At 41.4% G+C, this 17,727-nt stretch overlaps 1 protein-coding gene across 1 annotated transcript; it reads left to right on the top strand.

The window, feature by feature from the left end:
- The first annotated feature begins 241 nt into the window (after positions 1–241).
- On the top strand, positions 242–5,620 carry LOC306974872 (transforming growth factor beta-3 proprotein-like). The gene is made up of 7 exons (XM_079572264.1): positions 242–969; positions 2,288–2,451; positions 3,006–3,135; positions 3,206–3,313; positions 3,397–3,565; positions 3,667–3,820; positions 4,013–5,620. The coding sequence occupies exons 1-7, from the start codon at positions 624–626 to the stop codon at positions 4,169–4,171; spliced, it is 1,230 nt and encodes a 409-aa protein (XP_079428390.1). The 5' UTR covers positions 242–623; the 3' UTR covers positions 4,172–5,620.
- The last annotated feature ends 12,107 nt before the right edge of the window (positions 5,621–17,727 follow it).

Genomic DNA, 17,727 nt, shown 5'->3' with positions numbered 1-17,727 from the left:
AGTGTCAGAAAAAGTAACAATAGTTCGCTGTTTTGCAAATAGTCACAAAAAAAGTGGTCATATTTGTTGGACTAACGCGGCATTACAATGTGGCCACACATTTTAGTAATAGTCTATCACTATTTATTGTCTCGTCTCATCGTCTGGTCTGTGCGGGTTCCAAAGGAGCTTTGGGTCCAGCGCTCGGTCCCTCCTCCGCCGCACGTCAGAAAGCGCTGGTATAAAACAGATTAGGTCCACACGGATTGCGCAAAGTGCCGCGTGTTTATCAAGGTGACAGTCAGCAGTGCAACTTCAGAGAAGTGTTTATCCGAAGAAGCAACAGTCTGCGGAGCTGCGTAAATGGACAGGGCTCATGTCCGAGCGCGATTAGGAAAAGTGCGCTTGTTTCTGATGACCGCTCTCTGCCGGACAGCTGCTACACACGTGGACGCTTTTGATGCCGGGATGGACCTAAAGTAATGTCTGATTTATAAACATGTTTGGATGACATCAAAAGGTGTTTACAAGAAAGTGGACAAAGTGTCATTTTTTATGATTTTAGAATCCAAATCTGGTAGATTATCGCTGCCATCGCAATCTAATTTGAGCGTCTAAATCCTGGCATAAACAAATGCATAAGAATGCAACTGGGAAAAGTTTTCCTATTCATCCTCCTCCTCAACTGCGCAAGGCTGAGCTCGTCCTTGTCGACCTGTGCCACCGTAGATATGGATAATGTGAAGAGAAAAAGAGTCGAGGCCATTCGCGGACAAATCCTGAGCAAACTTCGACTCACGAGTCCCCCCAAATCCATGGGACCGAGCAAAATCCCGTTTCAAATCCAGGCACTGTACAACAGCACCAAGGAGCTACTCGAGCAGCTCGGGAAAGACCGGCAGCAAAGTTGCGGTCAAGACAACACAGAGACAGAGTACTACGCCAAAGAGATCTATAAATTCAACATGATCTACGGCCCACATGAAAACAGTGAGTACGCCACTACGTCAGCATGTTTATTTTGGTTCCACGCAAGAGCAGGCTGCGTAATTACGCACTTTTAAAAATGTGCCACACAATGAAGGCAATGTTTTCCCAGCAAATGTTTGTTTTCATGACAGTATCGTTTCCAGCTGTTAACCCTGAGCTACCCACCTGTTGTTTGCAGTAATAGTATTGTTCCCTACCTCCCTTTCCATTGGTCAGTTTTGGTGTTTCCTTCTGTCTGTAGATGCTGTCCATCTTCCCAGATGTTCCCATTTCCTTTCCAGTCAGACACAAATAAGAGGGGACATCTGCCGCAGCAGACAGGAAGTCTTAGGGGGATGGAGAATGGGAAAAGTTAACAGTAGTTGATGGTAAAATGGCTAAATGATGCAACAGGGCTTCCCTGATTCACTGTCTGGGGTTCGAGGAAACCTTGAGACACAGAGGCTATACCTTTACAATGGGTTGAATCCTAAGTGAGTCTTCACAATGTGCGTGTGACCTTTTTTTAATGTGACATCACTTACACAGGACGTGTATGGGTATGTTCATTGTGTGTGACAGTACCACACAGATGAATATACATCGTCCTGCTATATTTTATACAATAGTTGACAAAACCATTCTTTGACACAACTGCGTCCTCAATAAGATAAAGCTGTGAAGTGAAGCGGCAAAAGCAGCATGTGTCAGCACTAGAGTGAGTGCAGCAGCTTCTGGATGATCAAAAAACTAGAATGGGATAAATAAATAGTGTGTGAAAGGAAGACGCACAACTGTCTAAAGCAGTGCCAAGAATGTTGCATTAGATCCTTTGAAATCAACAGGTGTTCTCAAGACATTTCCCTTCAGCAAAGCTCTGCTTAAAGTCTGTAAAACAGTTTTGGCCACAGAGATAACAAGGGTCCCAAGCGTCAATGAAACCTGGACCCATCCATGTAGTTGTACTGTACAGAGCACCTTTAGGCATTATGCTTTGCTTTAGATGAAAGAATTGAACTTTTTTATTTTCTTCAAAAACAGAAAATCTCATTGAAATATTAACAGTGACAAGAAGGATGGAAGTGCCCTTTTATAGCATGGCATGTAAAGAGAAACTGGCACACACCAGGGAGGGGGTTTTTCCTCTGGTCAGACTATTTTGTCATGATCTGATTTGAAGTTTTCCAAGAGGGTCCCAGTAGCACAGAGGACATCAGTATTGCGGTATAGTTTGTATGCACAAAGATGAAGCTGCCATAAACTATTTACAGTGACAGTAGATCAAGCTCAAACCATGTGACATATTTGTTTTGTAATGTGAATTACCGTTTTGTTTCAGATGATCTTACCCATTGTCTGAAAGGAGTCACCTCCAGGATTTTTCGTTTCAATGTTGCTGCCATGGAGAGGAATGCCACAAACCTCTTCAGAGCCGAGTTTCGTGCTTTGAGGATCCCAAACTCGAGCGCCAAGAGGAATGAACAACGGATTGAGCTCTACCAGGTGGGTAAAGGTACTTGGGTGTTCACACATATTTTTTTAGGTATGAATGATTTTACTTTTTTTTAACACTAAGTCTAATGGGGTCAATAATACATATATGTTTATATTGTTGCATATTGCAAATAGTCTTGTTTGAGATTCTGTTGGTAATAAAACTTATTGCCTCATAGCATGTTTAATGGGTCTGTTAATATTCCAGTTAATGATTATTGATTAATTAGTTACAACAGTTAACAAGACTTTATCTGCACTTCTTGTCAAAGAACCTTTTTTGAGTGGGACTCTAAGCACGTTAATGTATTTTATTTACTCATATGACATGTTGTATATACTGTACTTTCTGGTGGTAAGTTGTTCTATCTGCTGCTCACACACACAACAAAATATGTGTGTGATTATTTACCTGCCAGGTCTGCTAGCCATTAGAAATCTACATAGGTAGTTATTGTACAGTAAATCTTGCTATTGTGCTAATGTGCTGCTATACAAATCATTACTGACTTATCAATACCAGTCATGGAAATTCCACATTCACTCTGTGCTCTTGGTTTCAGATTCTGAGGCCAAATGAACACATCAGAAAGCAGCGCTACATCGGAGCCAAAAATATACTGACCAAAGGCACTGCTGAGTGGGTGTCATTTGATGTGACTGAGACTGTGCGAGAATGGCTCACAAATAGAGGTAAAATAGTATTACTTTTCTTTATATTTAGGTCAGCCTTAAACTTTTCTAATAACTAATAACTGTGCAGGATCCAACATGGGCTTGGAGATCAGTGTGCACTGTCCATGCCACACCTTCAACACTAACGGTGACATCATCGACAAAGAGAATGAAGTTCTAGACGTCAAGTTTAAAGGTAATTGTGAATTCGGATACAATAAATAAAATATGAGTGATTTATATCCCTCAGTCCCTGCATTACCAGAACATCTTTTATAGGCATTGATGGAGAAGAGGAGCAGCAGAGTCGCTGGGACATGGATAATCTGAAGAAACAGAAGGACCAGTCTCTGCCTCACCTGATCCTGATGATGATCCCTCCTCACCGCCTCGAAACACAGTCCACACGAAGACGCAAGAGAGCCTTGGACACAGACTACTGTTTCTCGTAAGAGATGCGCTAATGACTGCTTACATTCGCCAAAGAGTCTTAACTGTTTACCTTAATTTCAGTCGGGTCTAAAGTAATGTTAACATTGACGTTTGCAGCACCACAGAGGAGAGCTGCTGTGTTCGAAAGCTACACATTGATTTCCGGAAGGACTTGGACTGGAAGTGGATTCATGAGCCGAGTGGTTATGATGCCAACTACTGCTCTGGGCCCTGCCCGTACCTGCGCAGCGCAGACACCACACACAGCTCGGTGAGATGAATAAATCCAAACTAAACCAAGGAATAGGACATATTTCTAATATTTATGTGAAAAAGGATACACAATGTCGTTAAACAAATGTGCCATTGACTGATCTGACTGGTCTACATAGGCAGGATAATACAGGCTACAGGCAGATGCTTATAAAGTACTAAGTTTGTATTTTATTCTTTTGTCCTAAAGCTGCTGAGCCTGTACAACACTTTGAATCCAGAGGCGTCCGTCTCCCCTTGCTGCGTTCCTCAGGAGTTGGAACCACTCACAATACTGTACTACTCTGGACGGACCCCCAAAGTGGAGCAGCTCTCCAACATGATTGTGAAGTCCTGCAAGTGCAGCTGAGATGAGCAGGGTTCTAGACTTTTAGCTGTGATCAATACTTTTACCTTTTGCCACAGTCTCACAGCAGAGACTTGGAACATAATTTAACGTGTTTAATAGCCCCATAGTTTACAGAGTTTTTGTCCCTTTCTACTCATACGGTCAATCAAAATATCAACTTGGAACAGTAAATATGTGCAAAAACTGTTTACAGCTCAGAGTTTAATCTACACAATTGGCTCTATTCTGAAATCAAATATTTTGCCCTCCAGACCTGTTAGATCGGATTTCCTCCTTGGATTTGAGAACAGTGGGCATTATACTGAAACACAAAGGGAAAAAGGACAGACCTGCTGCTGTATCCAGAGCCATAGTTGTGGTCAGGCAAGGGAGAGCTGAAAGGATGACTGTTGGATTCACGAATGGAAAGTGGATGAACGAAAAGCTGAGCCAAGCGTTTCTTTCTTTTGGCAAGCCGGCGATGATGAACTTTTTGTGAATTTAATATAACTAATAGTAGAAGAAAAACAGAAGGACTGCAGCAAGAGAAGAACTGTGATGGAAACTTCAGCCATGAGCGCATGGCCTTTTACTGGGCTCTATCACTCTCCATAAACTATTTCTGGACATACAAAAATGCTGTAACTGGAAAAGAAATGGTTACACAACCAGTTTAACATGATTTATTTTACTGTAAAAGCAGATCTGGTTTGTTACGCAACGTTTAATGTAATAGATTTCTCATAAATGGGATTGATTTGTTAAATACATCTTGGATTTTCCAACCAAATACAGTGTGTGGGTTTCACATTGAGGCCATAAATAAAAAAATAAGAAAGAAGAAATTAGCAACAATTTATAGAAGAACTAAGTAACTTGTTTACCTTAATAAATCCTTTCCAAAGTCCCTCTGGGGGTAATACATGGGATGATGGGATGATTGGGGGGTCTTTCATCTCCCCCGGTGTCTCTGGCCAGAAAACCACACCGGGTTGGAGGTGCAATACACACTAATGGAATCACGAAGAAGCTAACAAGCTAACGGGCAAAGCTAACTGTGGGCTAGCGCCACTTAAACAGTATTTACAGCCAAGTTTGAGTGAAAAAAATTATCTCCATTGTGTAGTTGGACATAAAATATCCCTCTCTCCCTTTGTCTTTTCTGTCAGTGTAGTATTTACTCTCACGGACAATTAATGAGTAAAAAACGCAACATGCTACGACACCTGCAGTGGCGCTCGTGGCCTCTAGGGGCATGAGTTACTTAGTTCTGCTTTAAAACCAGCTTTTAAAACAGGAGTGTTTGTTTTCTTGTACCTGCAACTATAATATTGATTAAAAAACTGGCTTAATGTTGTACAGCAGACCTCACAAATCCATGTACTGTGTGACATTCACCAAGACCACGGGAATATTGCCAATGTTCTGACAAATGGTCTGTGATACATTGATAATTTAACATAAAAAGGAATGAACAAATAAATCATTACGATAAAGATATTGTTATGTAAACCATATTTGCTTGACGTGTCAGCCATCTTGAATTTCAATTTTAAAAAGCTCGCTCTGGATTCATACAGCATACAGTATTTTTTATGACTTATATTTCAACAGCTGCTTCCTCGGGGCAATGAACAGGCCTGACCGTAATAAATTCACCTCTTTTGCAGCTTAACAACTTTTCCAGACGCAATTATTATTCATCCTCTTTACACAGAAATCCCAGCATATGCAGACTAAAAGTATTTCGTAGTTAGTGTCATGTGTTGCCATGGTCAAAGAATCTCTGATCTGGCGCAGCATCGAAATGATTACAAATAGTGACGGAAAGCACCCGCACTTAGAAACTCAGGTAAAAGCTTTCACTTCTGTTTGGCGAGTTTAGCGCCGAGCTGAGCTAATACAACATGACAAGTGGCCAGAGAGAATGTCTTTTCTGTGTGCGCCCACTATTGCCCCCTGTCACAACCAATCACAGATGGAGCAGGACGAACGCACAAAGACCAGAGGGCACAACAAGGGCTAAAAACAGGCGTCTGGGCCCTGGCCTCTAATGGCTTTTACGGGACAGCCTGTACCAACATCAACACATCACCAGGAAGAGCAGCCAACACATGCATGATTGACTTTTAAAGTTCAGCTCTAATTGAACATCACGCTGGAAAAATAGGCTTTCGAATTTTCAAAAAGGGCTTATTATGATAAATCAACTCTTTTTTTCAGCTTTTAACCACATTGTCTTTGGGAAAACACGTGGACTTGAGTTATAGTTTGCTTTAGTCACACAAGCTGAAGTCAATCTGTGGCGTCTCCGAAGCATAAGTAGCTTCTCTGCCATTTTTTGCTAGCTAAAAATATAGCCCTCATTGAGGAATAAAAAGGAAAGACTGGAGCTTGACTTCTTTGGGTAATTCTTTGATCAACACATGTCACGTTGACTAGTTTTTCATAAATACCGCTCTTGATCAGTTAAAGACATTTACATTGGCTTTAATCATGCACAATCACAAATATGGTTTGAGTAAAAGGTCAAATACAAATGTTTTTATTCGCTGAGTGCCAATACCATAACCTAAAAAAATTATATCATTTAACCTCTTAACCCCCACCTGAACCGAGCACACTTTCTCCAGTTTGGCTTTTCCCAAATCTAAAAACTTCTCGAAAAAAAAAAAAGTGTCAAAAGAGAGGACGAAAACGCAACAAGAAGGTGACAAAAGAGCAACAAAAATGTGGCAAAAACATGACAAAAGAGCAAAAAAAGCAAAACCTGCGAAAACACATGAACAAGTGACATAAAGAGACGAAAACACAGCAAAAAAAACACTTCAAAAATGTGACAAAAAATGTGAGCCATTAAACTGGCCTAGTCTGAAAGCTTCAGTCGAGAAGCTTTTAGATTTGGGTAGAGTCGAACTGGAGACAATGCTCTCGGTTAAGGCCATAGCAATGTCACGCTTTATACTCTACAAATAAATTAATTAATAGTACCGGAGGCAATTTGATTCCTGAAATGATCGTTAAACAGTCAGGTGAAGCTGTCTGGATTGATAAGCACAGAGGAGCAAAACATCATGACATCAGTACCAGCCTCATGGGAAGGAGACACTCGAGTGTGCATAAATGAAATAACACACCTCCAGATATGTTTTTGATGAGGAAATATCACTGCAATGTGGTCAAAAGCTTAAGTCAGTTTAGCAGAATACTTTATCCAGGTGTGAAAACTGTCAATATGCCTCTGCTTTCTGTCTCTTTGCACCCGCGCCCTCTCTGTCTCTCAGTGGGAGATCGTCACAGACCCCCACCTCCACGCCCACTCACTACTGTAACATAAAGCACCGTCCGATGCAGACCTCCCATTCATTTGTTTAGTTCTTAAGGCCTATGAAGCTGTTTACATATTTGTGCTAGCCTTCACTCTTTCCAGTAAGTATGGCCGCCGGCTTGACTTGTATACAGTGCGTGCTATGGGAGCCCCAATCACACAGCAGCGGGGGCCTGAGAACTGCTCCGATGTGACCCGATGATTTTATTACTGAGCACACACACGTACTCTCTTTGTCTTCAGTCTACACATCTGTTAATCTGCTCAGGGAATAGAGGCGCTGTGAGTTTTCCAAACCTCTGTGCATTTACGTGTCATGCGATTCATCACTGAGGCCTTGGACGAGCCACTGTTGAGAGAAGGTCCAAACCATTGACACAATCAGATTAGGTTAGCTCCTCCAGTAGCCTGGTGCTATAGACAGTAATGTGGGTTATATGTTGGCATGGTCAGTCAAAAAACAAAGACACCAAAGTGGATTAGTGCATGACACAATGAACTGCACTCATATTGTACTTTCTGTTCAAAAAGCGAGATTCATGTTTGCCTTTTTTCTTTGCGTTCTTGCTTTATATGGTGTTTTTTTTTCTTCTTTTTTGTTAATAAAATGCCCTTTCTATAGCAACTGTGTAGACTATGTCAAGTGTCTTTCCTAGAGCAACACAACTCAGGCTTTTGCAGGATAAAAAAGAGAAACTGTTGCATTAGTAAGTCGATGCAAAATGCAGCCTGCACAACGCAATAAACATGGACACAATGAATAAAACTACAGCGGTTATTGTTCAACTAACAAACTAAAGACTGTGTGCTTCAGTTCTCCAACACTAACAAAAGACCCCGTGTAACAGTACCACAGCGGGGTCATGGGTTCCTAAGGATTTTTGGGGCTGTAAACACCTTCTCTCTTTACACCAGTTATAAAACCCAAGTTTTACTTACAGCAATAAACATCAAGTGTAATACAGGGACATTTGGATAAAGCTCCCAGAGCTGCGTGTGTCTATGCATAAACATCTGCTAATGCATACATTATGCTATAAGAACAGGGACTCCTAAATCACACTGACATATGAGTAGCAGGGGATTATCCTCTTGGTGATGGTAATACAAACTCTAAAACCTCAGACCTGCAAACGAGATGGATGCTGGGAGTAAAGTCAGGCACTTTACAGACTTCTTTGTGCACAACACACAGTATTTTAAACACATAAGCAGATAGGGCCTAACCTGCCCCTGCAGTCATAGCACACTTAAGTTTATTATCATGCATCATATAGAGCCATAGAAATTGGTTCTCACAGTTATTGTGTGTCAAACAAGTGTCTGCATTGATGAAATTATTTAAGTAAAAGAAACAATATAAAAAAAGTGCTTTGTTTTGTGTATGTGTATTTTATTGCAAGGCAAGGCATGTTTATTTATACTGCACATTTCATAAACAAGGCATCTCAATGCGGGGTCTCAATTGCAATTTCACACTAGTTTAGCACAGAATTGAGAAAGAGTTTGGCACAGATATAAAGACGATAACTAACAAGATACGTCTTCAGTTTTTGAAGAATAAACACAATAGTAGAAGTAGTAGTTAGTAGTCGGTGGTGGTACAACACAGAGCAAAGTTTTTAATGATTATCGTGCTTTACTGCAAAGGTAACTATGTAAAATACAATACAACATTCAGAACAGCTATGGAGAATCAAAATCAATTATATCTTCATAAAAAGGACCATTTTCAGGTGTTTCATATAGATTTGCAATATAACGTAAGTAAAGGAATTTGGGCCAAATCTATAAACAGGTGCAGCACAAGGGCCTTTTGTCATGTACATTTTTACTAAACTGTAAGTTATACTCAATTAAAACTTTGCAGCTGCAGTTTAGGGTAAGGTTCTCCTCTCGTTTAAAACAATGAAAGTAATCCTGCTGCTTTAAGGCCACTGACGGAGTTCACTTTGAGCTGTGGAGGGGCAGGACTCGCCACAACTTACAGCTGTGTGTTGTAGAATAGATCTTTTTGTCCTCATTATTTCATGCACTGGGGCAAACAAACACAACGGACAGAACTGTGATCACATAGTATGCGATCATCAGGTGAAAAGCTATTGGTAACCTTATTCCTGGTGAAAGCATTTCATCTCGTCTACACCAATCACGGGATGTGGCAGCACAGGCCACTCTGCACTTGCCAAACTCTGTACAGTTTCCAATAAATGGACAGAAAGAGTTTTGAATTGCACCAATACAATGCACTTTTTGAGCGCTCAGAGTTACTTCAGTCACATACCTGCACTGCCCGGTCTAATACTGATACTACTCAACACAAGTGGAAAAGGGAGAGTTTGTGCATCTCTAATGGCGCAGTAATTACTTTTCTATTAGTAACTCGATATCTGGGGAGTCAGAGTTGCCAAGGGACCGGCGGAGGCAGAGACACGCTGTTCCTTCACAAAGCCAATGAGAAACATGTTTGGATTGTGCGTGCCCATAACTCTGCACGAGACCTCACGACTCCCCGGGCTGGCAGCGCTCCACGGGCCACTGCTGCTCGTGTGTGTGGAACAAAGCACTGTATGAGGGGCTGCACTTAAGGATATAGGGCTCACCAAGGCCCAGTGGCTCGACTCTCTTTGAAAAGGTCTAAGCAGCATTTAGTGTAGAATTTATATATAAAAAATGCAGAAGCACCTGAAAGTTAAAGATGACTGGCCTGGATATGGTCATTGCATCGTGTTTTTAAGAATTGGCTCCTGACAGTTTGGTTGGGTGATGGTGTCCACCCATCCAGTTTAATAAAGCCTGCGGACCACACCAAAAAATGTAAACCCAAGAAACAGCTACGTTTTTAATCCCTCAATATGCTCCAACCACACCACAGAAGTTTCTATCACACTGCAAAATTGCATCATTTTTTTTACTTCAGCCTGGTACGAAACCTGCAAAAAACAAAATAGTTTCCTTTTGTCACTTTCTTTTGGACATATCGACAGCAACCCCTGGTCCTTATTCCCTTCATTGGCTTCCAAATAAAACCGTGGTCAGTGCGGCTACAAATGGAGCTGATCAGCCGTGTTTTGTTATGCTTACAACACAAACAATAAACATCCTGGTAGTTAAGCTGCGGGGCCAGCACTGGTCGCTCAACGACACATCTTTCTTTTATTACGTGGATTGGGATCTAAATGGAGTTTTATCTCTTCAGCACCGCAAACATAATCAGAGTAATGAGAAACAGAAGCACCTAATCGTCACTCCGGAGTTGCGGCGACGGAGTGAGAAATAATGTTTTACAAATTGAGAAAAGTTGCACGTTAAAGTGGATTACAATTTATCTATCCATTTATTTCTCCAAACAGTTATATCATCATTAAAATGAAGTAAAAACTAGGAAAAAAGTGTGGGCAAGCATCAATGTACTTAAAAAAAGGCTAACTTAAGGTTAAGCTCTGAGGTTTTTACCCTAATAAAATGTTTTTTCGACAAAAACACACCAGCATTTTGGTGTTTAATTTCACATCAATGCTAATAAACTCAATGCAGGCATAATACGGTTTAACAACGCATTCGGGTGTACAGAAACTAATATTTAGGACTGTCATTTTGTGCGTTTGTGTGAAACGTCCGTTCACTGTTAGCATTATACGTACAGTTGTCTTGCCCTCAGACAGAGTATTGTTCTCGCTCCTGTCTGGATGGTACCTGTGTGGTGCCTCTCGGTATAAACCCCATATGTCACCGCCCGTTCTACCGAGGATTAGCACCGCTCTGTCAAGCCTAAGTCAAACAGCAAAAGGACTTTGTTTACAGCGATGCAGAACCGTGCCAAAATCTCCTATCACTGAACACACTGCTCAACAAATTAGGCAGGTTGACGGTGGAGATTACTAAAAAAAAAAAGTTTGATGTAACTGTATGTTTTTGTGGTTTTTGTGTTTCACATCGTTTTGCTGGACACTTTTGTTCGTCTTTGCCGTGTTTTTGTGGAGTTTGGTGGATTTTTTTTTACTGCATAGAGTCCATAATGGTCCTGAAGAAAGCAGCTTTTTAAACCAGCTAGCTTATGAGCAAAAGACATATGAGACCTACACATTTCTTCCTCTGAGACACTGAGGAGGCACCAAGAGCCCCCACACCTGCAGCACAGTGGAGGCATCACAAGAGGAGCTACAGGAAACAAGAACGGGACAAACAAGGAGGTATCCGGGCGAGACTCACAGCTAAGCCACACAGGCCTTCTATTGTTCTGGCTAATGGACGTTCACTGGAGAATAAAACAAATTAACTGCTAAGCTCTTCCCAGATGGCGAAAGACTGTTGTTGAGCGGGGGGAGCTGCTGCAGGAGGAAGAGGAAGGAGGAGGTGAAGGAGGTGACCAGTGCAGGAAACCATGCTCTAAAACAGGGACAAACAGGAGGCGGCGCACCATACAGAGGTTCACTGAAGACAGCCAGCCAGGGTGCTACAGTTTTCTCTACCTCCAAAAACGTGCTGGTCAGGTTGACCCACAGTGGCGGCGCGGCTCAGAAGCGGCGGCTCAGAAGCGGCGGCTCAGAAGCGGCGGCTCAGAAGCGGCGGCTCAGAAGCGGCAGCTCAGTAGCGGCGGCTCAGTCGTAGCGGCTCAGGACTAACACATGAACATTATTTTGTTGTACGGTTGTGCAATGACAAATAAAACGCTTACTTATTTACTTAATACAACAACATCTGTAATTCTAAAGGTTTGTGAATCCAATCACAATCCGCAGACATGTAAACAGCCTTAAATCTTCTTTGTTGTATATATATTTGTTGTCTATTTTTTCCAACTTTTTCTTTGTCCAAAAGTCGTCGATTCAAAGTCTTCTTTATCAATGCCGACCGTCCAATCAAAAACACCTCGTCACTGAAGCTTGTTATTCCACCACTGAAACTCTACACTTCAATTGGTCTGAAAAGTTACAGCCCAGTGCCCACTCATTCAGGAGGCTGCCCAAACATCTGCTATCATTTTGAGACTTTTAATGGCATAATGCGTTTCACCCATACTCCCTTTAAAAAGGGAAGCGGAGGCGCAGTGATTTTAATGAACAATTGTGTGTGCAGGTCAACCATCAAACACCAATAATTACACACTTACCTTACAATAAAAGCAGCCAGGACCATATTGGAAAAGCGTGACCCTGAGAGGTGACTGGTGATAAATCATGCATCCCATAACCAGTGATAACCTAAAGCAGACTCGCACAGATCTCACCACATGAGACAATTTGGTTTAAGCTGGTGGAGGATGGCAAAGGAAAATGGATTTTTATGGCACAATGCATTTAAAAAAAGCTTTTGAGTAGGCCCAAGCACCGTAGCAGTAGCTGATATCTAGACAAAGGCTTCGCAGAAAGTCCAAAGAAATTGATACTTCTCATCTCAAAGAAGAAGAATGTATTCAAATCTTAGCCCACATTCACTTCCTGGAGCCAATCAAACATTTCCTTCAGTATCTCCGAGTCAAAAATGTGTCTAATACTTGCTCGAATATCAAAGTAAGTAAAACCCAGTGCATTACGTAACCGCCCCGCTGATCAATCACAGCTATTCAGATTCAACTGGGAACTGATCCTACACAAAGATCGCAGATTCAGAGCAGAGAATCATAAAGGAATGCAGTGCAGCCAGGAATCAGAACAAAGGTGAACTTGACTGAACTGAGAGGACAAAGTAAAGTACAATAGAAGTACTGTATATATAAAGTTCACTTGCACCGACTGAGATGTTGGCAAGACGACTTCAAGATAAAAAAAAAAAAGCATTTATTAACTGATTTTACTGTAAATGTTGCTTAATACTATTATAAACTGCAAATTACATTTCACAATATGAGTTCCCAAATATCTGCAGAGAAACCCCTGGGAACCCATGACCTTAGCCTAGCTTTAGAAACAGGTCTCTAAAGCAGGGGTTCCCAGTCAAGCCGAGACCCCCAAAATCACTCAACCAACAACTCGTCACCCCCGCTGTGAAATGTAATTAGTACTTATAATAATCAACGTTGCGAAACATTTACACTCTGGTTTAATGGTGTTAAGTTGGATACTGCATTTTGATATCTGGGCTTAATTTTACTAAAATATGCTGTTTTCCATAAAAAATACACTAAATTCAATATCAGAAAATATTGTCTCACAATATCTTGCGACCCTCATTTTGGGAACCACTGCTGTAAAAGACAACAAAACATTGCTACCGGTTTCCTGATGATACTGATGTGATCAGTCAGGATTACTGAGCAAAATACTAGTGTTACTGTAGAGGGAGGAACATTATAGACATTAACATTTAACTTCAAGGGCTTCAACGGCACACCGGATAGTAGCCTTGGGCCAATTTCCAGCCGTTGTCCCCCATGCACACTCTCAAACACACTCTCATTCATCCTGGCAAAGACACGCACATCCACCGGTCCAAAGCCATTGCACAACTGAATGCTCACCAGCTTTTTAGCTCATCACAGTGTGACGTTTCTTCAGACAATCAAGGTAGCTCAAACACACCTGTACATTTATACAGTACTTGATTACATGGGTCATGTGACAGGAAACATCACATGACGCAAAAACGCATCACATGATCAGTCAAAAATATATACCAGTATAAGAACAAAAACAATAGACGCCCTTGTGTAAGGCAGTAAAGACGTGTGTCTAGGTGGGGCAAGCAGATACAGCCAGTGTGTTTAAACCTAATTGTCTGAAGAAGGGGTACTCACCCGAAATGTCATACTGTGGTGAGCCAATAAAAAAGCTGGTGAGCATTCAGTTGTGTAGATTTTTCGTTATTGGAACTTGCTTCTTTTCTTTCCAAACTTCTTATTTCAAGCTCATCACAAGGTACCAAAATTGCCTTCTTCCTCTCGAACCTAGAAATATGTTAAAATGTTAAAAATAGCAAAGAAGGAAATCTGGAGGCCATTCAGGTATGTTGCTGGTGAGGTTCATATGGTAGAGCCATCGCTGGTACATTCAAGTATATCTACAGATGTGGTCACCCTGCAGATTTAAGCCAGACTCGAGAGAGGACTCTTGGGCTGAAATCAGATCAGATGTTAATCTTACGCTTGTAGTCATTACTTTAAGAAAAACTGGGTGCTCTTGAAAAAACACCATGAAAACGTATTAGCCCCAGGGCATCAATGTGAGCTGAAGAACATAGGCGCCATTTCTAAGTATGATGTGCTTTTAAAGTATACTTTGAACAGATATAGATCAGTGCTAAGTACAGCTGCCAGGGAGGATCTTGAACAGGCCAAGCTGTCACCCAACTGCTTTCTATCACCCAAGTCAGAGCGAGAAGCTTGAATATGTAGTTTGGACAACACACATGACAATCAAACAATTACCTGTGTGTAATACTTCTAGTTGTATCTACTGTATCTTTCAAAACATACCGCTTTGACCGTTCTTAGCCCCATGATTGCGACACATGCTGAAATTAATTAAAGGAAAACTGATCTGCATTGTTATATCTGCACTGGGTTCATTGCAGTCCAGGACGCCCTCTGCAAACAAACAAGAGGAAGCTTTATTGTAACCTCTCTGGCCTGTTTAGCACAATGAAGGTCAGTCAAGGCGAGGAGTGAGTAATTATATATTCAGATACTGATTGATTCCTAAAACGTGTACTTTACTTTCTAAAGCAACACATGCTTCTTACTGCACACTGTAATCTCCCCGATCAGCTATAAAATGATCTGTGAGAGTGGCTCTTATTATTGACTTCAGCTGCGAGTTTCCATGAGATTGCACTGCCGTTTTTTTTTTTTACAAGCCCTAAAAAAAGCGCAGCAAAACTTCAGGGGGGAGCGGCAGCCTGGAACATGGTGGGGGCCCGAGGACAAAGAGGCTGGATGACGGATTGAGAATGAAAATGTGTAAATGTGTACTTCTGTTTAAGTCGTTATTTTGAGCTGAAAATGCACACGGCTGTTGCACCCCTGAGGAGCACAAGGCAAAGGCAGGAGGGTCTTCTTTCCGTCGCTTATAGTCAGGACAAATTTAGGAACCAACAATTACAGGGCATTCACTTTTCCGCAAGATACAAAATGTAATAGCAAGTGTCGAACAAGTGATGCACCAAATTGATTAAGATGCACAGAAAGATTACAAATGAACTAATGGGCAACAATGACAAGGCTAGAACACCATCCCTCCTCTGATTATATGGATTTCTTAACTGCATGTAAGCTCAGGTTGGGGAGTTGTACATTTTATTTCTCTGATTGGAGTAGCACAACTAGATAATAATCTTCTGTTCTAAAGGGACTACACGAGTTTTAAAATGTTAAAATTAGGTATTTTCCTCCCCCTACAAGTTCCAGCCATGTTCTAAGGTGTAGAATGGGCTCAGACCTATTCACCACAACTGCCTCTAAACTCCTGCACTGTCACAGAAAAAGTTGTTACTTCGGGTCTGAAGTGCCGTCATGCCTGAGCTTAGTATAGAAGGTGCAGTTGCACGTATGACCTGAGGTGGCAGTAGTGAGTATAAAATGGCCAACTTTCAGCTAGCCCCTTTAAGTTTTGCTGCCACTGAGAAACAGGTAAGATCTGAGTTTTTAACCAAGCTAATTTTCTCCAGTTGGGTTTTATCCAAATCTAAAAACAAAAACAAAAAAAGTAGTATGAAAAAACAACTTAACATAATTAAAGTAAACAGATGACTAGGGCAGATGGGAATCCATATGCACATAGGAGTGAAAACTGTGACACTAACGTCCATTAAACACTATCATTGACTTACAACCGTCTGAATAAATCTTGAAACTAATTTATGTTCCTTTGCTTATTCTGTGTCGCCTCACGCTCTTGCGCAATTCCTTTCACACAAATTCACAGCCAATTTCCTCGTATTTTTTTCTTCTTCTTTCAATTCACCATTCAGCTGCTGGAGGCCTTATTAAGCTCAAGCGCAAAGGGAGGCCTGCCATTAGCAATCTCCTCTGTTTCTAACCTCCTCCTCCTCACACGCTTCTTTCCCACAGCCTTATCTGGAGCGCGGGCTGGACATAAACAAGACAAGTGCCCCTCTGGACCGTGTCAGGGCTCGCATTGTGTTACTTGGACACACTCTCACCACCCCGGGAGCCATTACGGGGCTCAAATGTTGCAACGAGGGGGAGATTATCTGGGTCTCTTAAAGATGATGTCATTAATTGTGGTGTTTTTTTTTGTTTTTTTTTACAGATTCTGCGGCACTAAAAGGCAGCGGCGATGTTTCGAGGCTATAGGCACATGTGGATGAGCAGCTGGAGGAGAAGAGGAGAGGATAATGGCTGGGTTGTTCACATTAAACGACCTGAGTGCAACTAATGTCAGGTTATAGCTGGGATCTCCGCGACCAAAAGAATGCCGAATGTGTAAACCTCCTGGACGCTTATGGCAACTACTGTGTCCAGTTGCGTGCGGTTGAGTGAGAAAATGGACTGGTCAGATGCCATCCAGAAGAACACAATAGAGATGGTGTTGTGCAATCGCGCTGCTTTTTCTTCTTTGTGCAAAAAAAAAAAAAGCATCTCTGGGTGCTTGACAACAACACTTATAATCTAAAAGGGATAAACAAGGTCCACTACCAAGAAGTTCAGAGCAGATACACGGGCAAGCAACAAGGAAATGAACAAGAATGGTAAATGCTTGTTCAGTATATGTCTGGTGTTTAGGTACATTTGTTTCACCTCTTACCACCAAATGCATTGTCTCCTGTTCGGCTTTACCCAAATCTAGAAGCTTCTGGGCTGGTGCTTGCAGCCTAAAGAACAGCGTGATGCCTCATTTGAAAGTTAAGGCCTTCAATAACCGATAAGAGCTTTTTTATCGCCGCGTTTTTGTCACATTTTTTAGGTGTTTTTTGTCGTGTTTTCGAAGTTTTTTCATCGCCTTTTTGTCACCTTTTTGTCGCTCTTTTGTGACTTTCTTGTTGTTTTTTCGTAAATTAAGTCGTGTTTTAGCCGCTTTTTCTTGTTGTGTTTTTGCTTTTCCGGCTGTTGCGTTTTTGTCACATATTGGAAGTGTTTTTATTCTGTTCTTGTCTATAATAAACACTTTTTTGTCGTGTTTTCATCACTTTTTCCAACTCATTTTCATTACTTGTTGGTTGTTGTGTTTTTACCCCTTTTGGAAACACTTAATGTTACACTTCACTACAACATTTCGTACAATGTAATGTGCTTTGTAACAATCTGTAATAACTTGTATTTATGTAGTACATACACAATGGAATAATGTGT

Source organism: Gobius niger, assembly GCF_951799975.1.
Source record: "Gobius niger genome assembly, chromosome: 15".
In the NCBI taxonomy this organism is placed as follows: Eukaryota; Metazoa; Chordata; class Actinopteri; order Gobiiformes; family Gobiidae; genus Gobius; species Gobius niger.
Note: the sequence above shows the minus strand (reverse complement) of the source record. Positions and strands in the feature narration are given on the sequence as shown.

Excerpts from the sequence above, each read along its gene's own strand:
- LOC306974872 (XM_079572264.1), top strand. The coding sequence starts at position 624 with ATGCAACTGGGAAAAGTTTTCCTATTCATCCTCCTCCTCAACTGCGCA. Across the intron at positions 2,452-3,005 it reads AACGGATTGAGCTCTACCAG|ATTCTGAGGCCAAATGAACA; the intron begins GTGGGTAAAGGT and ends TCTTGGTTTCAG. Across the intron at positions 3,821-4,012 it reads CAGACACCACACACAGCTCG|CTGCTGAGCCTGTACAACAC; the intron begins GTGAGATGAATA and ends TTTGTCCTAAAG.